Source organism: Zalophus californianus, chromosome 7, assembly GCF_009762305.2.
Source record: "Zalophus californianus isolate mZalCal1 chromosome 7, mZalCal1.pri.v2, whole genome shotgun sequence".
In the NCBI taxonomy this organism is placed as follows: Eukaryota; Metazoa; Chordata; class Mammalia; order Carnivora; family Otariidae; genus Zalophus; species Zalophus californianus.
In genome coordinates this window covers 34,537,113-34,553,034 of record NC_045601.1, presented here as the reverse complement: position 1 = coordinate 34,553,034, position 15,922 = coordinate 34,537,113, and the positions used below count along the sequence as shown (strand labels likewise).

The 15,922-nt window shown below is 37.6% G+C and overlaps 1 protein-coding gene across 8 annotated transcripts in view; it reads left to right on the top strand.

Moving 5' to 3' along the window:
- LAMA2 (laminin subunit alpha 2) overlaps positions 1-15,922 on the top strand; it is a 615,089-nt gene that overhangs the window by 534,531 nt on the left and 64,636 nt on the right. For all 8 annotated transcript variants that reach the window (XM_027602582.2, XM_027602583.2, XM_027602581.2 and 5 more), the window contains 5 exons: positions 2,684-2,838; positions 8,759-8,902; positions 9,894-10,027; positions 11,930-12,089; positions 15,105-15,229. In XM_027602582.2, the coding sequence (XP_027458383.1) occupies positions 2,684-2,838; positions 8,759-8,902; positions 9,894-10,027; positions 11,930-12,089; positions 15,105-15,229 (718 nt within the window). The remainder of the gene's footprint in view (positions 1-2,683; positions 2,839-8,758; positions 8,903-9,893; positions 10,028-11,929; positions 12,090-15,104; positions 15,230-15,922) is intronic.

Sequence of the window (15,922 nt, the reverse complement as noted above, 5' to 3'; positions counted from 1 at the left end):
TAGTGAAATACCTGTATGATACCAACAGAAAAGTGGAAAACAGAATTCTTCTACAGATTGAACTAAATTGTAATTCTTCCAATAAGACAGATTCAGCCACTGAAGTTCAAACAACTTCTTTGCAGTAGGATTAAAATAGATTAAGTGTATGTTGTTGTCATCACCTCTCCCCCACCCCGATGCTCACTTTCCCCCCTCCTTATGAATAATTATTCTCAACTTCTAGAGAATTCTACTTGGAGAAGCACATAATAAAACTAATAAAATTAGATCTTATCAAATGAGCAATTATTGGGATATATTCTCTCTTAAACATCTCATAGTTTAAATTCAAAGTCAAAAATAAAATTGCAGAATGGAAAATAATAATAGTAAAATCCAACATATCAAAACCTGAGAAATATGACCAAGGCTGTCTTCAGTGGAGAATGGGTGTGATCACATTACTAAACCAGCACTGAAATAAACAATTTAGGTTATCAACCCTATAAGTTAGACAAAGTAAAATTAAAGAAGATGAAAAAAATGGTGAATTGGAAGACGGAAAATAATACACTTGATAAATCCAAGAGGTGAATCCTTAGGAGTATAAAGATAAAACATTTTAAATACTTGGCAGGCTTACTCAAGAATAATAAAGTGCAGATAGGCAAAGTTCTAAAGGAGCTTTAACTAGACATGGGGGGGAAGGACTTAACACATAAGAGAGTACTTGTCAAAACTCTATGCTAATGAATTTTAGAGCCTAAAAGAGATCGATAATTTTCTAGAAAAACATTGAATTATCATAATCTGTCCTCAAAAGTGATTTTAAAATGTATACACTCAAATAATTATAGAAGAAAGTCACAAATTTTTAAAAAGTACTATATAAAAAATTATCAGACTCAATATCACAGAGGTTTTATTTTTAAAACTGTCAAGAAGATAATTTCCAAAAGACTTCAACTGCTCCAGAAGCTAGAAGGAGAAAGAAAAAAAAAATGAGGGAGGTGGGAACCTTTGGATTTCATTTGGAAACATTTGATAAGAATCTGAGAGCTTTCAAAGGAAAGAATGCATTCTTGGATGAAGCTGAAATAGTCTTTGCTTTACCCTTTTTCTTTTTCCCATGAATCTAAATTAAATCATTTTTTTTCTCAATTCCAGAATAATTTGTAGAATATCAGGGTAATATTGGGGAATTAAAGGAAGGGAAAAATGGACAAATGGCTTATTAAAAGTATACAAAACAAAGGGATAACTGTGTCTGTGTTGAATATACAATTATGTAACCAGGGCTTTGACCCAAGTAACCTGCATTTCAGGCTTTGACCTAGCAACTCTGTTAGTTAAATTTTATAATAGACTTATGTCCTTTTTAAACATCACTTACAATATTGTTCATATTTATGAGCATGAGTTCAAAGTACTGAATTCAAAGCCTAGTTTAAAAATAATAATTTCTGGGGCTCCTGGGTGGGTCAGTCAGTTAAGCAACTGGCTCTTGATTTTGGCTCAGGTCATGATCTCAGGTTCATGAGATCGAGTCCTGCCTCAGGCTCCGCTCTGTGCATGGAGCCTGCTTAAGATTCTCTCTGTCCCTCTCATGCTACCTGTGTGTGCATGCGTGCGCGAGCCCCCCCCCCCACTCTCTTTCTCAAAAAATAAAAAATAAATAAATAAATATGCTTAAAAATTTAAAAATAATCATGTCCTTCCTTTTGAGCACCTTTGATTCATTCCTGAGATTAGTTCTCAGTGGTCCATTGGCCACCAGAGAGCTGATCATTCATAGCTGAGCAGGGCACACAGCCTTGGTCCTTAAGCAGTTTCACTTTTTCATTAGGGTCACAGTGACAAAAAGCAGAGCAGTACGTGCTCGATCAGATAATGAATGGCAAGGTTTGGGTAAGACGGCTGGTGTCCTTGAGATAGAGTCATTGGTTTCCAGGTGTCATTTGTCCTCCTGTGAAAAGCACATGCTGAAAGTCTATGGATCAGTGATAACCTTCCGTTATTTTGGGGTTAAACCCCTTTTGAAATTGTTGATATTCAACCTTTTTTGGAACCTATAAAAATGGCCGTTTAATATGGTTCAACCTAATATAGAGATTAGGATAATCAATTATTCTTCAAAATGAAAATGAACTGCAGCATGAAAGATTTAAAGTTTAATGTAGGCCTTCAATCTAAGAGTTGTTCAACATTGAAATGTTTTCCGAAGACATTTTGATCACTTGTCTGTTTAAGACGTCCAAAGACAGCGTGAGAAAAAGAAAGAAAACCAATTTTGTTTGAGAACCCTGATTTAAATACAGTTCTGGCTTGGACAGACAAAGTGACGTTTTAAAACACTTTCATTTCCTTGATTCTGTGACTAAAATTCTATAAAGGTTAGCTTATGGGCTGAAGCTGGAAATTAATCGTCAAATTAAGGTCATCATATTCTCTACCTTCAGTGCTAACTTTCACCTTGATCACAAAGCCAGAGTGTTGGTCCTCTATCTCTAACACCTCCTGCTTTGGCCTGCCTGAGTCCCCACTGAAATATCCCCATTTGCCATCACACACTGTGCTTCAGCAATCATCGCCCCGCTTTATCATGTGAATAAGATGAAATCCTTTCAATTATTTAATAAAGCCTACTACTATTTTCATTTCTGTGTGTATGTGTGGTATGTGCTTATCTTGTCCTATGCAGTTGCAGATGCCCATGCCACTGTGAAAAATCTAGAACAAGAAGCTGATCGTCTGATAGATAAACTCAAACCCATCAAGGAACTTGAGGATAACCTAAAGAAAAACATCTCTGAGATAAAGGAACTGATAAACCAAGCCCGGAAACAGGCTAATTCTGTAAGCTCTTTTTATTTTCAGTGTCAGTAATTGATTGTCATTTTGGGTATTATTCCCAGAGGGAATGCCTTCCCCCAGTGTATTCTGTTGACTAATCACTGGTTATTTTCCTTTAACCTGAAGCAATTTTAGGGGGAGGGGAGGAAAAAAGATTAGATTTTTTTTTCCATAAATTTCAAAAGATATCTCATAGGAAGAATAATCGCCATTTATTGTTATAGAAATGGGAATTTTTATATATTTCATCATTGTTTGAATAGAGTAGCACAAATAGCAAGAATGGAAATCTTACTACTGTATGTTTAAAAGGCATGGATGCTTTTGATAAAAGCAAAAAAGGCCAACCAGTAGGGTTGTATCAGCAATGAATGAACAAGGTTATATAGAGTAATAGCAATGAACAACCATTATTTTCTATATTTTTTGTCTGAGTACTACAACAACACAAATTATTTTGGTTACAATTTCTGCAGGGTTTTTTTTTTGTTTTTTGTTTTTTGTGGGTTTTTTTTTGGAGTAAAAATGGAGAATACCTCACTTGTATCAAAATTTGGCTCTTTATTAACCCAATTAGAAAACTCTTAGGAGAGAGGAACTTTCTAGAAGATAGTAACCTGGTGAATCAGGGGAGAATTGCTAAGTGCCAATGTGAAACTTTATCTAGACTAGCAAATTCATCCCATGGTGACTTTAGAAATAGAAGAAAAAAAAATAACAGTTTATGTTGTCAGGTTTAAACGCAAATCTTTTTAGATCTCCAAGTTTTCTGTCTCGAAAGTTCCATTTTCTGAACAACTTTGAAACTAGAATGACCAGAAATGCCCTTTCTTAATTCATCAACTTATAATTTTTTGAGTAGTGGCCAAGAATATAATGCCCAAAGAGCAGTATATCATTTCTCCTCCTTATACATAGCTGATACCTCTAAACAAGGTTAAGACAGTAAGTTCAAGGTGCACTTTAAAAAGGAATTCAGGCCTGACTAAGGAGAAATTTAGAAAATGATAAAAAAATTAGTCAAGATGATGTACATAAGCTCAAAGTGAAAGAAGCAGATAGGGTTGAGAACATCAAGATGATGTACATAAGGTCAAAGTGAAAGAAGCAGATAGGATTGAGAACACATATATTGAGTTACAGTCTGAAAACCATGTGGGCAGTATGATGACATAAGATTATTGTATACACAAAGCACAAAGTGAAAAGAAGTAGATGTTAGTTCAAGGTTTGGGGTGTTAGCTAAGATTTAGCCCATGTAGAAAAAGCATCTCCTACATTCAAGGCAACTTCTACTTACATAGTTTGTAACACCATAGAAGAAATAAGACATGTACGTAAATAACTCTAAGGTAATGCCAGATAGTGTGCTACATTGCATGAGCAATAGGAAGTGCTATAAAGTTCTGAAAGAAAAGATCCCCTCTAATAGAGGCCAGAAGATTTCACAAAGACAAGAATTTGAGCTAGGCCTTGAGTGAGGTAGTGCTGGATTTGGATGGGGAGAGTAAGGAAGGAGAGCATTCTGAGAATGAACCAAGGCAGAGAGGAAAGAAAGTTTCAGGATCACTTCAAGAGAGAGTGGTCTAGTTTTCCAGGATTGTTGGTCGAGTGAACATTAAACTGGAAAGGTCAATGGAGGCCAGGTCTTGTTAGGCCTTAGATGGCAAAGTAAGCAATTTCGTTTAGCCAGAATTGTCCCTGAGATAAATCTTATTGGTAAGGAGACGCTGAAAGTTCTCAAACATGAAATGTCCTATTATCAGAGCTGTGTTTTTTGAATATGAATTTAGAAGTCATTTGGGGCATAAATGAGAGGAAACTAGGAAGAAGATAACTTTAATAAGAGCCCCAACTGTAGCAGGTGGAAGTAGCTAGAGAAAGGGAGAGCTTGAGATATCACTCCTGTCATTTGCAATATTAATTTTAAAAAGCAATAATGGTAATATTCTCCGGCGAATCACACACTTAGCCATATTTTCTTAGTCATTGTGTGGGGAAATCTGGTCATTTTTGTTATTTCTTCTTGTAAAGAAATCTAGAAATATGCCATATATTCATCAGTTGTGAGCGCTGCCTCCTACCCCTCCCCCTGCGCAGGGAAAAAGATAAAATTCTGGCATGTTAAGTATATAAAACCTGTCTCAAAATACAAAATGAAAGACAGATTTAAAGAAATGCTACAAAAAGTAACCATTGTCCATGACTTCAAGGAAATTTTCAATCATTTTTTGAAATGGAAGTTACAACAAAGTGTCTTATTTTTTATACGATGTTAGAAATATGTAAGCGAGCCAATTTTTTTTTTCAAGAGAGGTTTGTACTAATTGAAGATGACATTTGCGTGATTTTATAAATGTATTTGTAACCTGGTATGAGTGTCTGGATGTGGCCCTGACACATATTCAATATGACCAAGAAATTAAAGACATTTCTTTTAAAGTAGCTTTCTTTAGTTTGTTGACTCTGAAATTGAGCAGCTGATACTCTTTTTAAACAAATGACCTAGTTACATTTATAAATACTGTATTTTGATTTACCTGTTTTAGTTTAAGAAATCTCTACAATTGGAAATCAAAACACAAGGTATTTTAAAGGAGAGATTAGTAGCTATGGACTGGTGACCAAGAGTTTGGGCTCCCTGAATTTTTCAGGTACTGAGGGTATATTCAAAACCACAAGCCAGAAAACAGAAAATCCAGAGGGTTTTTCATATAAATGTGTAAGAGTTGAGCAATAGGCTACTTTACAAGATCAATTGCTGGCATTTAGGGCTTAACAACGTCATTTTGTTCAGAGAACCATATTTTTTAGGTATGTAAAGTATGCCACAAAGTAGATTAATTGTAACTCCTACTGCCATTAAATATCCTTCATTTTAAAATGGCTACTCTCTTAGCCTTTCAGTTCTCAGATAGGATTTCCTCAGTTCAGTTAGCCTTCGGTACTCAGTGCTCTGTCATCTACACTTTGGTAATCCCCTTTTCAACATACCATCATGGAGGTCGCTATCATTTCTACCAGGTGTACCCAAGCAAGGACAGAAACCAATCCTGTGATCAAACAGTCATGCATTTTGCCCATATTCAGTCATTTCTTCTCTAAACAGCAACCAAGAAGGATTATTACATTGTATTCTTTTTTTTAAGATTTTATTTATTTATTGGAGAGACAGAGACAGAGATAGCAACAGAAATAGTGAGAGAGAGCACAAGCGGGGAGGAGAGGGAGAAGCAGGCTCCCCACTGAGCAGGGAGCCTGATGCGGGGCTCGATTCTAGGACTCTGGGATCATGACCTGAGCCGAAGGCAGATGCTTAACCGACTGAGCCACCCAGGTACCCCACATTGTATTCTTTAAACAAAAATAAGTTAGTTGTGATTAAATTAGCCATAATATGGCTCGATGGCCAAACCTATAAAGCATTTGTGAAATAAGGATAAAACAGACCACACACACACATTGATTACTAATCCAGCCCCACTAGGAACTTGGATATGATTTCCTGTAGCTCAATCTGCTGCTCAGCTCCACTCATGAATTCCAGTCAGACCTTGACTTCTTTTCTTTGATCATCTTATGATGTCAATGATGCTTATACCCTGCCTCAGATATTGAATTTACTCAGTGCCAGGGTCTTCTCTGATGATGGTTTCGGTTCACTTGCTAACAATTCCTAAAAACTCACCATATCCTGTACCTTTTCCTGAACATTAAAAATATCTGAAGGCTGCATTTCCCCTACCTGCCCTCCACCGTATTATCTATCTCTTGCTTTGCTCTGTACTTTTTATCTCTGAGCCCTTGGATAACCCTCTGTATAGCTGCTCCTCTACCCTGTAGCACCCTCGGCCAACCTTCACTGCACATGTGCTCTATAGTGTTAACACCCAGAGTACAAGTTGCACATTTCCTGGTTCTGTTTTTCTGCAACTCATTTTGATTCACCGACTCTCGGCACCTTGTGTAGAAGGAAAATCCCATCATTTGTGGAGCAAAGATCTAACTTCCGGATGGAGAACCACACTTACCAGGAAGACTGTCTCCCCCAGAATGCAGAGCAAACATTCCGGGTACCAGAGTTGCAGTGTGGGCCCCAACCCTAGGAGGAAGGCAAGGACAAGGGAACCAGTCTAAGCAGTAGACTTTGAGGTTATTCTAGCCCTGGGCCACCACGCAGGCTTCCATTAGGCTGAGCCCCTGTTTCTTTCCAGCACGTGATTCCTCTGCAGAAGATGCAAGTCAGTTAGCAGATGAGGTGACGAAACAATAATAGACAAATACATGACGTCTGCAGAGTCTGTAGGAAAGGCAACAGATCTGCTGTATCCCCAGAAGCTCTCAGACATATCTGAATTTACATATTCATCAGAACCAAAACCCCTCCTTAGCTTTCTTTTTAAAAGTTAACCAGTTTTTCAAAACAGAGGATCATAAAGGGAAGGGAGGGAAAAATAAAATAAGATGAAATCAGAGAGGGAGATAAACCATAAGAGACTCTTAACTATAGGAAACAAACTGAGGGTCGCTGGAGGGGAGGTACGGGGTAACAGGGTGATGGACATTAAGGAGGGCACGTGATGTAACGAGCACTGAGTGTTACATGCAACTGATGAATCACTAAATTCTACCTCTGAAACTAATAATTTACTATATGTTAATTAATTGAATTTAAATTCTAAAAAAAGGTTTCACCCAGCACCTCTTCGGTGTAGTCTATACCACCCTTGGGGAGGAGTCCTGGGGCTGCCTGTACCCATTCCCTAATGAGACTCTTGGAGATGCTTCCTGTGTCACCATAATGTGGAGACTGGTGATCTTATCTGGAGTCTGTAGTACCCTTTCATGGGGGGAGCAATAAAACTAGTTGTTTTCTCCCAAGTGCAAAAACTATTTGAGTAGCACAAAGTGCTAGAAAATTCACCACTAGTGAGACCCAAGAGGCTTCCTGAAGCTGAGCTTTTAAATCAGTGGCAAAGAAGAGTTTTGCACCTTTCCCTGTCTCTGCTTCCCCCTTTGAGCTCTTTCATGGAGCAAAGCAGCAGCTTCTTCCTGTGTCCAAGCAGCTACACTTCCATCCTGAAAATGCCCCTTTGATGGTATACCTGAACCAAAGGAAATTAAATCCCATAATCAACTAGTGTTATTTGTGGTTGAAGAAAGGCTCCCTAAATGTAAGTAAGAATTAATATGAACAGTTTCAGTTCTGTTCAGTTCTATTCTTTCTTAGCAATTTATAGTAATTTTTAAAGTACTAGTCAAAAGAAAAAGGAGCTGTTAAATACATTAGTAGGGATAACCATTGAAAATTATTTCCATTTCATTTCCTGGCAACTTAATAAATAGGTATAATTTATTCTCAAATGTATGTCCTGAGTAGCATGATTAATATTCTTCATATTGTTAGAACATCTAGAACAAAATCTATTTGGCCTCTTCTAACTGTAAGAACATGAGAGGGTAGGTAATTTCCTCTTGAAAATGGAAAGAAAAGTGGTGTCCTACTTTAAGTGATACCAAAATCACTGAAATTTGAATCGTAAAATTTTATTAAACAACCTTAATGAAGATCATTATCATTAGCTTCATATAAAATCACCTTTTGAAAATGTCCCCACATTCATAAAGGAGGAAGGTATGAAGGTAAGAATTTGTTAGTTGCATGCTCCGAAAAATAGTAGCACGCTAACAAGATATGGGGCTGTGAACAGCTCATTGTCAAAATCCTGGTGGGAAGCTGCTCTTCAGTGACCTCATTAATGAGTATAATGGTGTCTGCATATGGGTATTTAATGATTCTATTTGATGATAAAAAAAAATAACTTCAAAGAAGAGATGATGATGGTTTTGTGGTTGTTTGGGAGGTATTTCAAACTTGCCAAGAGATTTAGTCTTGGTTCTTTGTACCTTGTTTTTCTTGAAGATCAAAGTATCTGTGTCTTCCGGAGGTGACTGCATTCGAACATACAAGCCGGAAATCAAGAAAGGAAGCTACAATAATATCATTGTCAACGTAAAGACAGCTGTTGCTGACAACCTCCTTTTTTATCTTGGAAGTGCCAAATTTGTAAGTTTGATGTTCAGCTTGTTCCGTCTCCTGGATATGTGAATACGCAGAGGTTAATCCTCATAGTGAGGAAAATGTATAGAATCTAATAACATGGTCCCAAAATTGTGTGATGTAGCCTTTCAGACTTGAAAACCTTATGAATCTTATCTTGCAAAGTTCTGAAGTGTCAGATTAAGTTAGAAGAAAAATGAAATGAAGAAAACTTTTTACAGTATTTAGGCACATCTGCTTTCATTCATGAGTAGACAAGCATTTACTTAGAATTATGTTTTCAGGTCTGACTATTTAAGAAGGAGGACTAAGAGGAATAAAGCTTTATAAAAAAAAAGTCCCTAAGAAATTACAATGAACTTTCATGTTAAATGAAAATGACAAATTGTGTACTTTTTTCCTACCATTGAAAAGTCTTTTGACTCATGTAGAATTTACAACTCAAACTGAAAAAACAGAAGTTGATTCTACCAACACTTACCCCCAAAAGTTTTCATTCCTTTTATTTGAACATTTGACTCTGTATGCATGGGAATCTTCCTAAATGAATAAAATTTTCAACAGACCAGTCATTGCTTAAGTCAATACTCATCATTTAGTTGAGAAATTTTAGATCACCTTGGGTTAAAAAAAATCACAGCTCTCCCCTTAAAAATGTCAGTGTCCTTGGTGAAAACAATAATGAATTCTGCATCCAAATATTCTCTTTTGTCCCTTCCACAAGAACCAGAATGAGAAAAGACTTTTGTTTCAAAGTAGAATTGGTTAAATTAACACATATGCCTCAGCAGTATGGATACCTGTGTTGCCTTAAAGATACAATAATAAAATATGTCTTAATCATACCTAATAATAAGTCATATCGTTTGGGAATTTTTATTGTGAGACTTCTAATTATTTCACATATCTATAAATAGCACCTGTTGAAAAGAACTCTGTTGGCCTCTTCAGGGTATCTGATATCTGAATCTATTGTTTTTGTGTTTCTCTGAACCAGATTGACTTTCTGGCTATAGAAATGCGGAAAGGCAAAGTAAGCTTCCTCTGGGATGTTGGATCTGGAGTTGGACGTGTAGAGTACCCAGATTTGACTATTGATGACTCTTATTGGTACCGTATTGAGGCATCAAGGTAACTAACTCAATAAAGATTAAGACAGTTAAATGACAGAATTTGGAAGTAGTTTCCCAGTTTATAAGAAACCTCTTCTTTCCATTTTAAGGAGGTAGCTATGTATGCATGTATACAAAATTTATATATTATACGTCCATGTACAAATGTGTTTGAATGGGTGTCTTTGTAGTATCTGTTTGGAAACTACACATCTTCCACGTATTGACCAGAATGACCCATCCATTTTGGACCATTCATCTGGTTGTCTCATAGTCATGCTATCATACTCTCAGTCATACTATCTCCCCCAAAGAAGGAGCACTGAGACTGGCCCTCGTTATGAACAAGCCAGAGCATGAGGGCTACTGCTGGTGCTTAGCTACTCTTCCGGTCTACACAGCAACCTTGCCTACAGGCAGGTGCACTATCTAAATGCTGGCATGAATATATAACATGTCGCATCCACGCTACTTAAAATGGTAAGTAACAGGATATTGGTTGATTCTGTCTGAAGCTTTCATTCCATTAACTTCCAGCAGTGTGTAGATAACGTAGAGAACCCATTCCTGTCCTCAGTCCTTTCCCCTCATTTCCTCCTCTTCTTTACCTAATTCTCCACACCTATGAAACCCAAAGCAGCTAACAGTTGAGAGGTATAGTTAAGGGCCTGGGTCTAGAGCTGGCCCTTGTTGAATATAGATGATGGGTGCAGAGAGTTTCACTCTGTGTTGTATACGCTTACATTTTTTCATAATAAAATCTTAAAACTTAATGAGAAGCAATATTTTTAGTTCCTTTTTAAGATCTTCAGTAAAGGAATGTGAGTGTGTGTGTGAGTATGTGAATGTGTGTGTAAGTGTGTGTGAGTGTGTGTGTGCGTGTGTGCATGTGTGTGTGTGTGTGTAGCAAGAGAAAGCAGCAGACAACATGCTTCCATGCCTGAGAGTAGGGAAGGGATTAAGTACTTTCATGATTTTAAGAACATTTATATTCACAAAGGTCAATTCGTTGATCAAAAGAGATACATTCTGGTAAGATGAGGAAGAACCTTATTTGATAAATTCATTCTATTGTTTCCATGTGCTTCAGTTAATGCTGCACCATCAGAGATAAAAAGATTACCTAAATGAGACAGCGGGGAGAGACAGAGACCCTCAAGTTTTGTTATGACTGCTTGTCTCAGAAGAGAGACCAGTTTTTCATATTTAACAATTCATAGACATCAATCACTTAAGAAAATGAAATGAAATAATAAGAGCTTCCAAAATTCCATTCATTGAATTTAAAAGTGCAGTTCTTCTATACACTTTGTATACACGACGCTGAAGACGAGATATTACGCTATATATATATATTGAGATGGGATGCCAAACCATAAAAGATGCACAATTCCAGGAAGACTACTTCAGCAGATTTGGAGCCAAGATATAACAAGGGATTTTAAGAGAAACAATGCAGCTTATAATGCAGAAGGGTGGCTCATTTGGGGTTCACTTGCTGAATTAAATTAGACAAAATGCTAAACGAAGTAGTATCAGCTTGTTTAAACAGCATGTGCTGGTAAACAGTAAATTGTTTTGTAAGGCAATGGAAAAAAGGCTTTCCGTTTAAGCAGGGGCAGTGCCATCCCTGATTGCTGCTGTGTCATTTCACCTCGACTCTCACGTGCAGAGTCAGGGTATGTTGCTCACCGGTCCTGGCCACGTCTGCCAGTAAACAGCCAGCAAAGATCAGACTCTTGGTCTTGATTTGCAACTTAATGAATCCGGATCTTTTGAAGCTAAGCACCCAGTTATCTCTTAAACACTCTAAAACAAGCCCCTACATTTCATACCCTTTAAAACTAAAGTTATTATAAATGTGATACATATTTTATGTTCTGCATTTTCTTTCACTTCATTTCAACACGCACCCCTCAAGAACTGGGAGGAATGGGACCATTTCTGTGAGAGCCCTGGATGGACCCAAAGCCAGCATTGTGCCCAGTACCTACCACGCAGCTTCTCCTCCAGGGTATACTATTCTCGATGTGGACGCAAACGCAATGCTGTTTGTTGGTGGCTTGACTGGGAAACTGAAGGTAGTATGTTCTTTCCCGTGCTGTTTATTTCATCTCTGCCTATAACTCCTGACATAATTGCTCTGGGGGAAGGCAGGATAAAGCTCTGCAAAAACTCAGTGACTTTTTACTTAATTTGTTTATGAAAACATACATTTCTTTTGAGTAAGAATTTTTTTCTTCTGTGAATATCCAGTCTGGAAACACAATGTTTTTAAGCCTGTGTGTATTTACTTAAACACTTGTTTTGCCCTTTTCTGTGGCACCAACTTTTTTATAGTCTTGTTTTAGTTGCCTCAAGAGCAAAGTGTTTTTTAAATATACCCCATTTTCTGAATCAGTTTATGATTTATTGATATGAAGTGCTATAAAGTTCAAGCTCACATCTAATTAAAAGATTTATGAATACCTTGGGAAATATCACAGAGGCCATAAGCTTTCAAATCATGGTCTGATTTTTAAAGTTTTCAAGTTGCTCTTCTCTTCATTCTTCTAGAGCAATGCACTTAATATTCATAATTGCTTCATGACAGGTCCTTGTGCATTCCAAATTGCTAAGTGCCTGCATTTTAAAGAAGCTCATGTTGATTAAAGGAAATCAGGTGTTGGAAAACGACCTGTAGGTGAGATGCGAGAGCACAACCAAATAGGATGGATAATCCTGGGCTTGTCAGAATCATCCTGGGATGAGATTAGTCAGAAAATGTGAAAAGCCAGGGTGACCCCCAAATTTATGAGAACTCAACCTTCATATAGAGTGAGGTTGTTTTATTTGCTTTGTGTATGAGATGTGACTCTAAAGTATTGGAATTGATTCTACAACTACACACTAAAACCATCCTCACTTCTTAGAACTGCATATAAATATACATGATACATAGTAATATATAGTTATATTGCCAACTTTCTCTCCTCCCTAGAAAGATAAATATAGGGGTAGCACGGAGTAGTATAAAAACCATGAATCTTGAAATCAAATCCAGGTTGGATTCCCTGTTCTCTCACTTACTAAAATGTGACCTTAGGCAAGTCACTTAGCGCCTTGGGCTTCAGTTTTCTCAACTAGAAAAGGGAGATAAAATATCTACCTTGTTTGGTGGTGCCTGGGGTGTCTCGGTTGAGCATCTGACTCTTGGTTTCAGCTCAGGTCATGATCTCAGGGTCCTGAGTTGGAGCCCCTGCAACGGCAGGCTCTGTGCTCAGCAGAGTCTGATGGTCCCTCTGCCCCTCCCCCGCTGGTGTGCACTCACGCTCTCTCTCTCTCTTTCTCTCTCAAATAAATAAATAAAATCTTTAAAAAAAATATCTACCTTGCTTGCATAGTGAAGGATACAATAATAAACTTTGATAACATATTATAACCCTATGATAGGCTAAGTCATATTGTAAGTAATTTACATGAATTAACGTACAACCCCAAACGGTAGATAATATCCTCCTCATTTTATAGTTAAGGAATCTGAGTCAGAGAGGAGTTAAATGACTTGACCAAGGTCACACAGCAGTTAGTGGCACAGCCAGGATTTGAACAGTTTACCCGGCACAAAAGCCTCCACTCTTAGTCACCACGTTTCACTGCCACTGTGAGTAGTGAGAGATTATGTGCATAAAATTTACAAGTGCCTAAAACGTGGAAGTCACACATGAAATTGCTTCTTAAATAGTTATTATTATTCAGATATCACCAGACGTAAAGAAACTCTCTTATGCCAGTCTCAAGGTAAAAGAAAACAGACGACTGAAATCTACAGAAAATCTTAATCATTTTGGCCAAGAGTTTCAAGGCTTCTGCTACATCAGAATATGAACCGAAAGCTGAAAACAAGTAACTAAATCAACATGCTGGTGAAAACTCAAAGGTGCAGGAAAATATCCCTAGGCTAGTTTTTAGGATGCAAGAAGGAAAAGCAAAAAGGCAGTAGAATCCACACGTAGGATAATCAACCTCCAGAAAATTAAGAGAGACTCCAACTGATAACGGAGAACTCCAAGGGCCGTGCTGACTTATAAATGTCAGTGGCTGTGATACACATTCTTCCTACAAGGCAGTGCTCCCCTTGAACACAGCAATAGAAAGAAGCACATGTTGAGTTTAAATTGTAACTACAAACATTTAGCTATTCAGGGATCATCTTCCTACATTTGTTCTAGAACCCAACATGTCAAGTCATTTTTTTTAACCCCGGATTACTCAGATAATTGTGGGGAAGCCTTTGGCAAAGTGTTTCTAAAGTTACAGGTACCAGAATATAGAATTTATCTATAATGTGTCAGTGCCAAAAGAAATAGTTGTTTAAATTACAGCAAGTTTCTCTAGAGTGGACCAGGTCATTCCCCTCGTTCATGATTGTGTTATATATCAAGCTTAAGACCTTTCCCTGTGAAAATGACACCAGGGTTGTCATTCAACAAATATTTATTGATCCCTAATAGGCCCTGTGCTGTGTATACCAGCAGACAATCACAATATGGTCCCTTCTCTTACAAATTCACTGTTTCCCTTCATTCTCCTGTGTTGGAAACCGGCTTGGGGGTATAAGAGGAAATGAAAAATTGGGGACAGCGCTATCATTAAGTAATCTATATGTAAGCTTTTTTCCCTCTGTGTAGTCAGTATGCAACCCTTCTCAAGATCTTTGGAGAGATGTCTCTTCAGTGGCGTATGAACACTAACATTAATTAAATACCTCCTCTGTGCCAGGCACTGACTGTGGTACCATAAATAAATTACCCAATTTAACTCTAACAATCCCAACCCAGAGACAAGGAAATAGAATCTCAAAGTGAATAAGCAGCTCACCTAAAGTCAGAAGCTAGGAAGTGTTCATTTACTAATGGTGATAAACTGGTGTAGCACATAAATAACCAGGATCTGTGAGGATATAATATGGTTAAAAGATGAATAGGTGCAAACCAAGAGTATCAGAAAGAGCGGATAATAACTACTCCAGATCTCACTGCTAGTAACTCTCCTGGGTGTTCTAAGACTTCTTGTGAAATTCTAAATTCTAACAAATACTATGTTTCTCTCTGCAGAAGGCTGATGCTGTGCGCGTGATTACATTCACGGGCTGTATGGGAGAAACCTACTTTGACAGCAAACCTATAGGGTTGTGGAATTTCCGAGAAAAAGAAGGTGACTGCAAAGGATGTACTGTCAGGTGAGTTGAAATGAGGACTCCCCTAAGGTCTGGCCTGTGCCTCACAAAAACTTTAATTTTGTTGCACAATATTCGATTATTGTGTGGATGATATGGAGCAGGTTGGATGGGATTATGTCAGGGGGTGATTTTTCATGATAAAAGTTCAAATTCTTTCACCCATTTGTACGAGTACTTTCCAAAGCTCTGGGAGGTGCCCTGGCAGTACTTTGAATGTATTTGTAAAATCTGCAAGGAAAGGTATTTTCTCCTCAATCAGTTGAGACTACTATCTCTTTCCACTCCAACTTCCCTCCATGTCCAGAACTAGGAGGTTTTTCATGTCTGTAGCTCTGCTCTCATCATAATTTCTTTTTTTTTTTTTCTTAAAAAGAGTTTTCCCTGAACTGATTAAGCTTCAGGTGTCACAGAGCCTGGACTCACTCCACTTAGGTTTATAACAAAATATAGAATGCTAGTACAAGTGTTATCTCTGACAGGATTTTCCACATGACACATACAGTCCCAGCAGTGTTTCAAGTGGAGACCCATTGGACTTGAAGATTCTGCTTAAGTGGAGAAGGATAAGAAGGGGCCAAGATAGGCCAGGAGAAAGTGCCATAACGCACATCATCAATTACTACATAGAGGTTAGAGTGTAGGAATCTAAAAATATTTAACAAGCAGACAAAGCATATGTAGAGAATAAATATT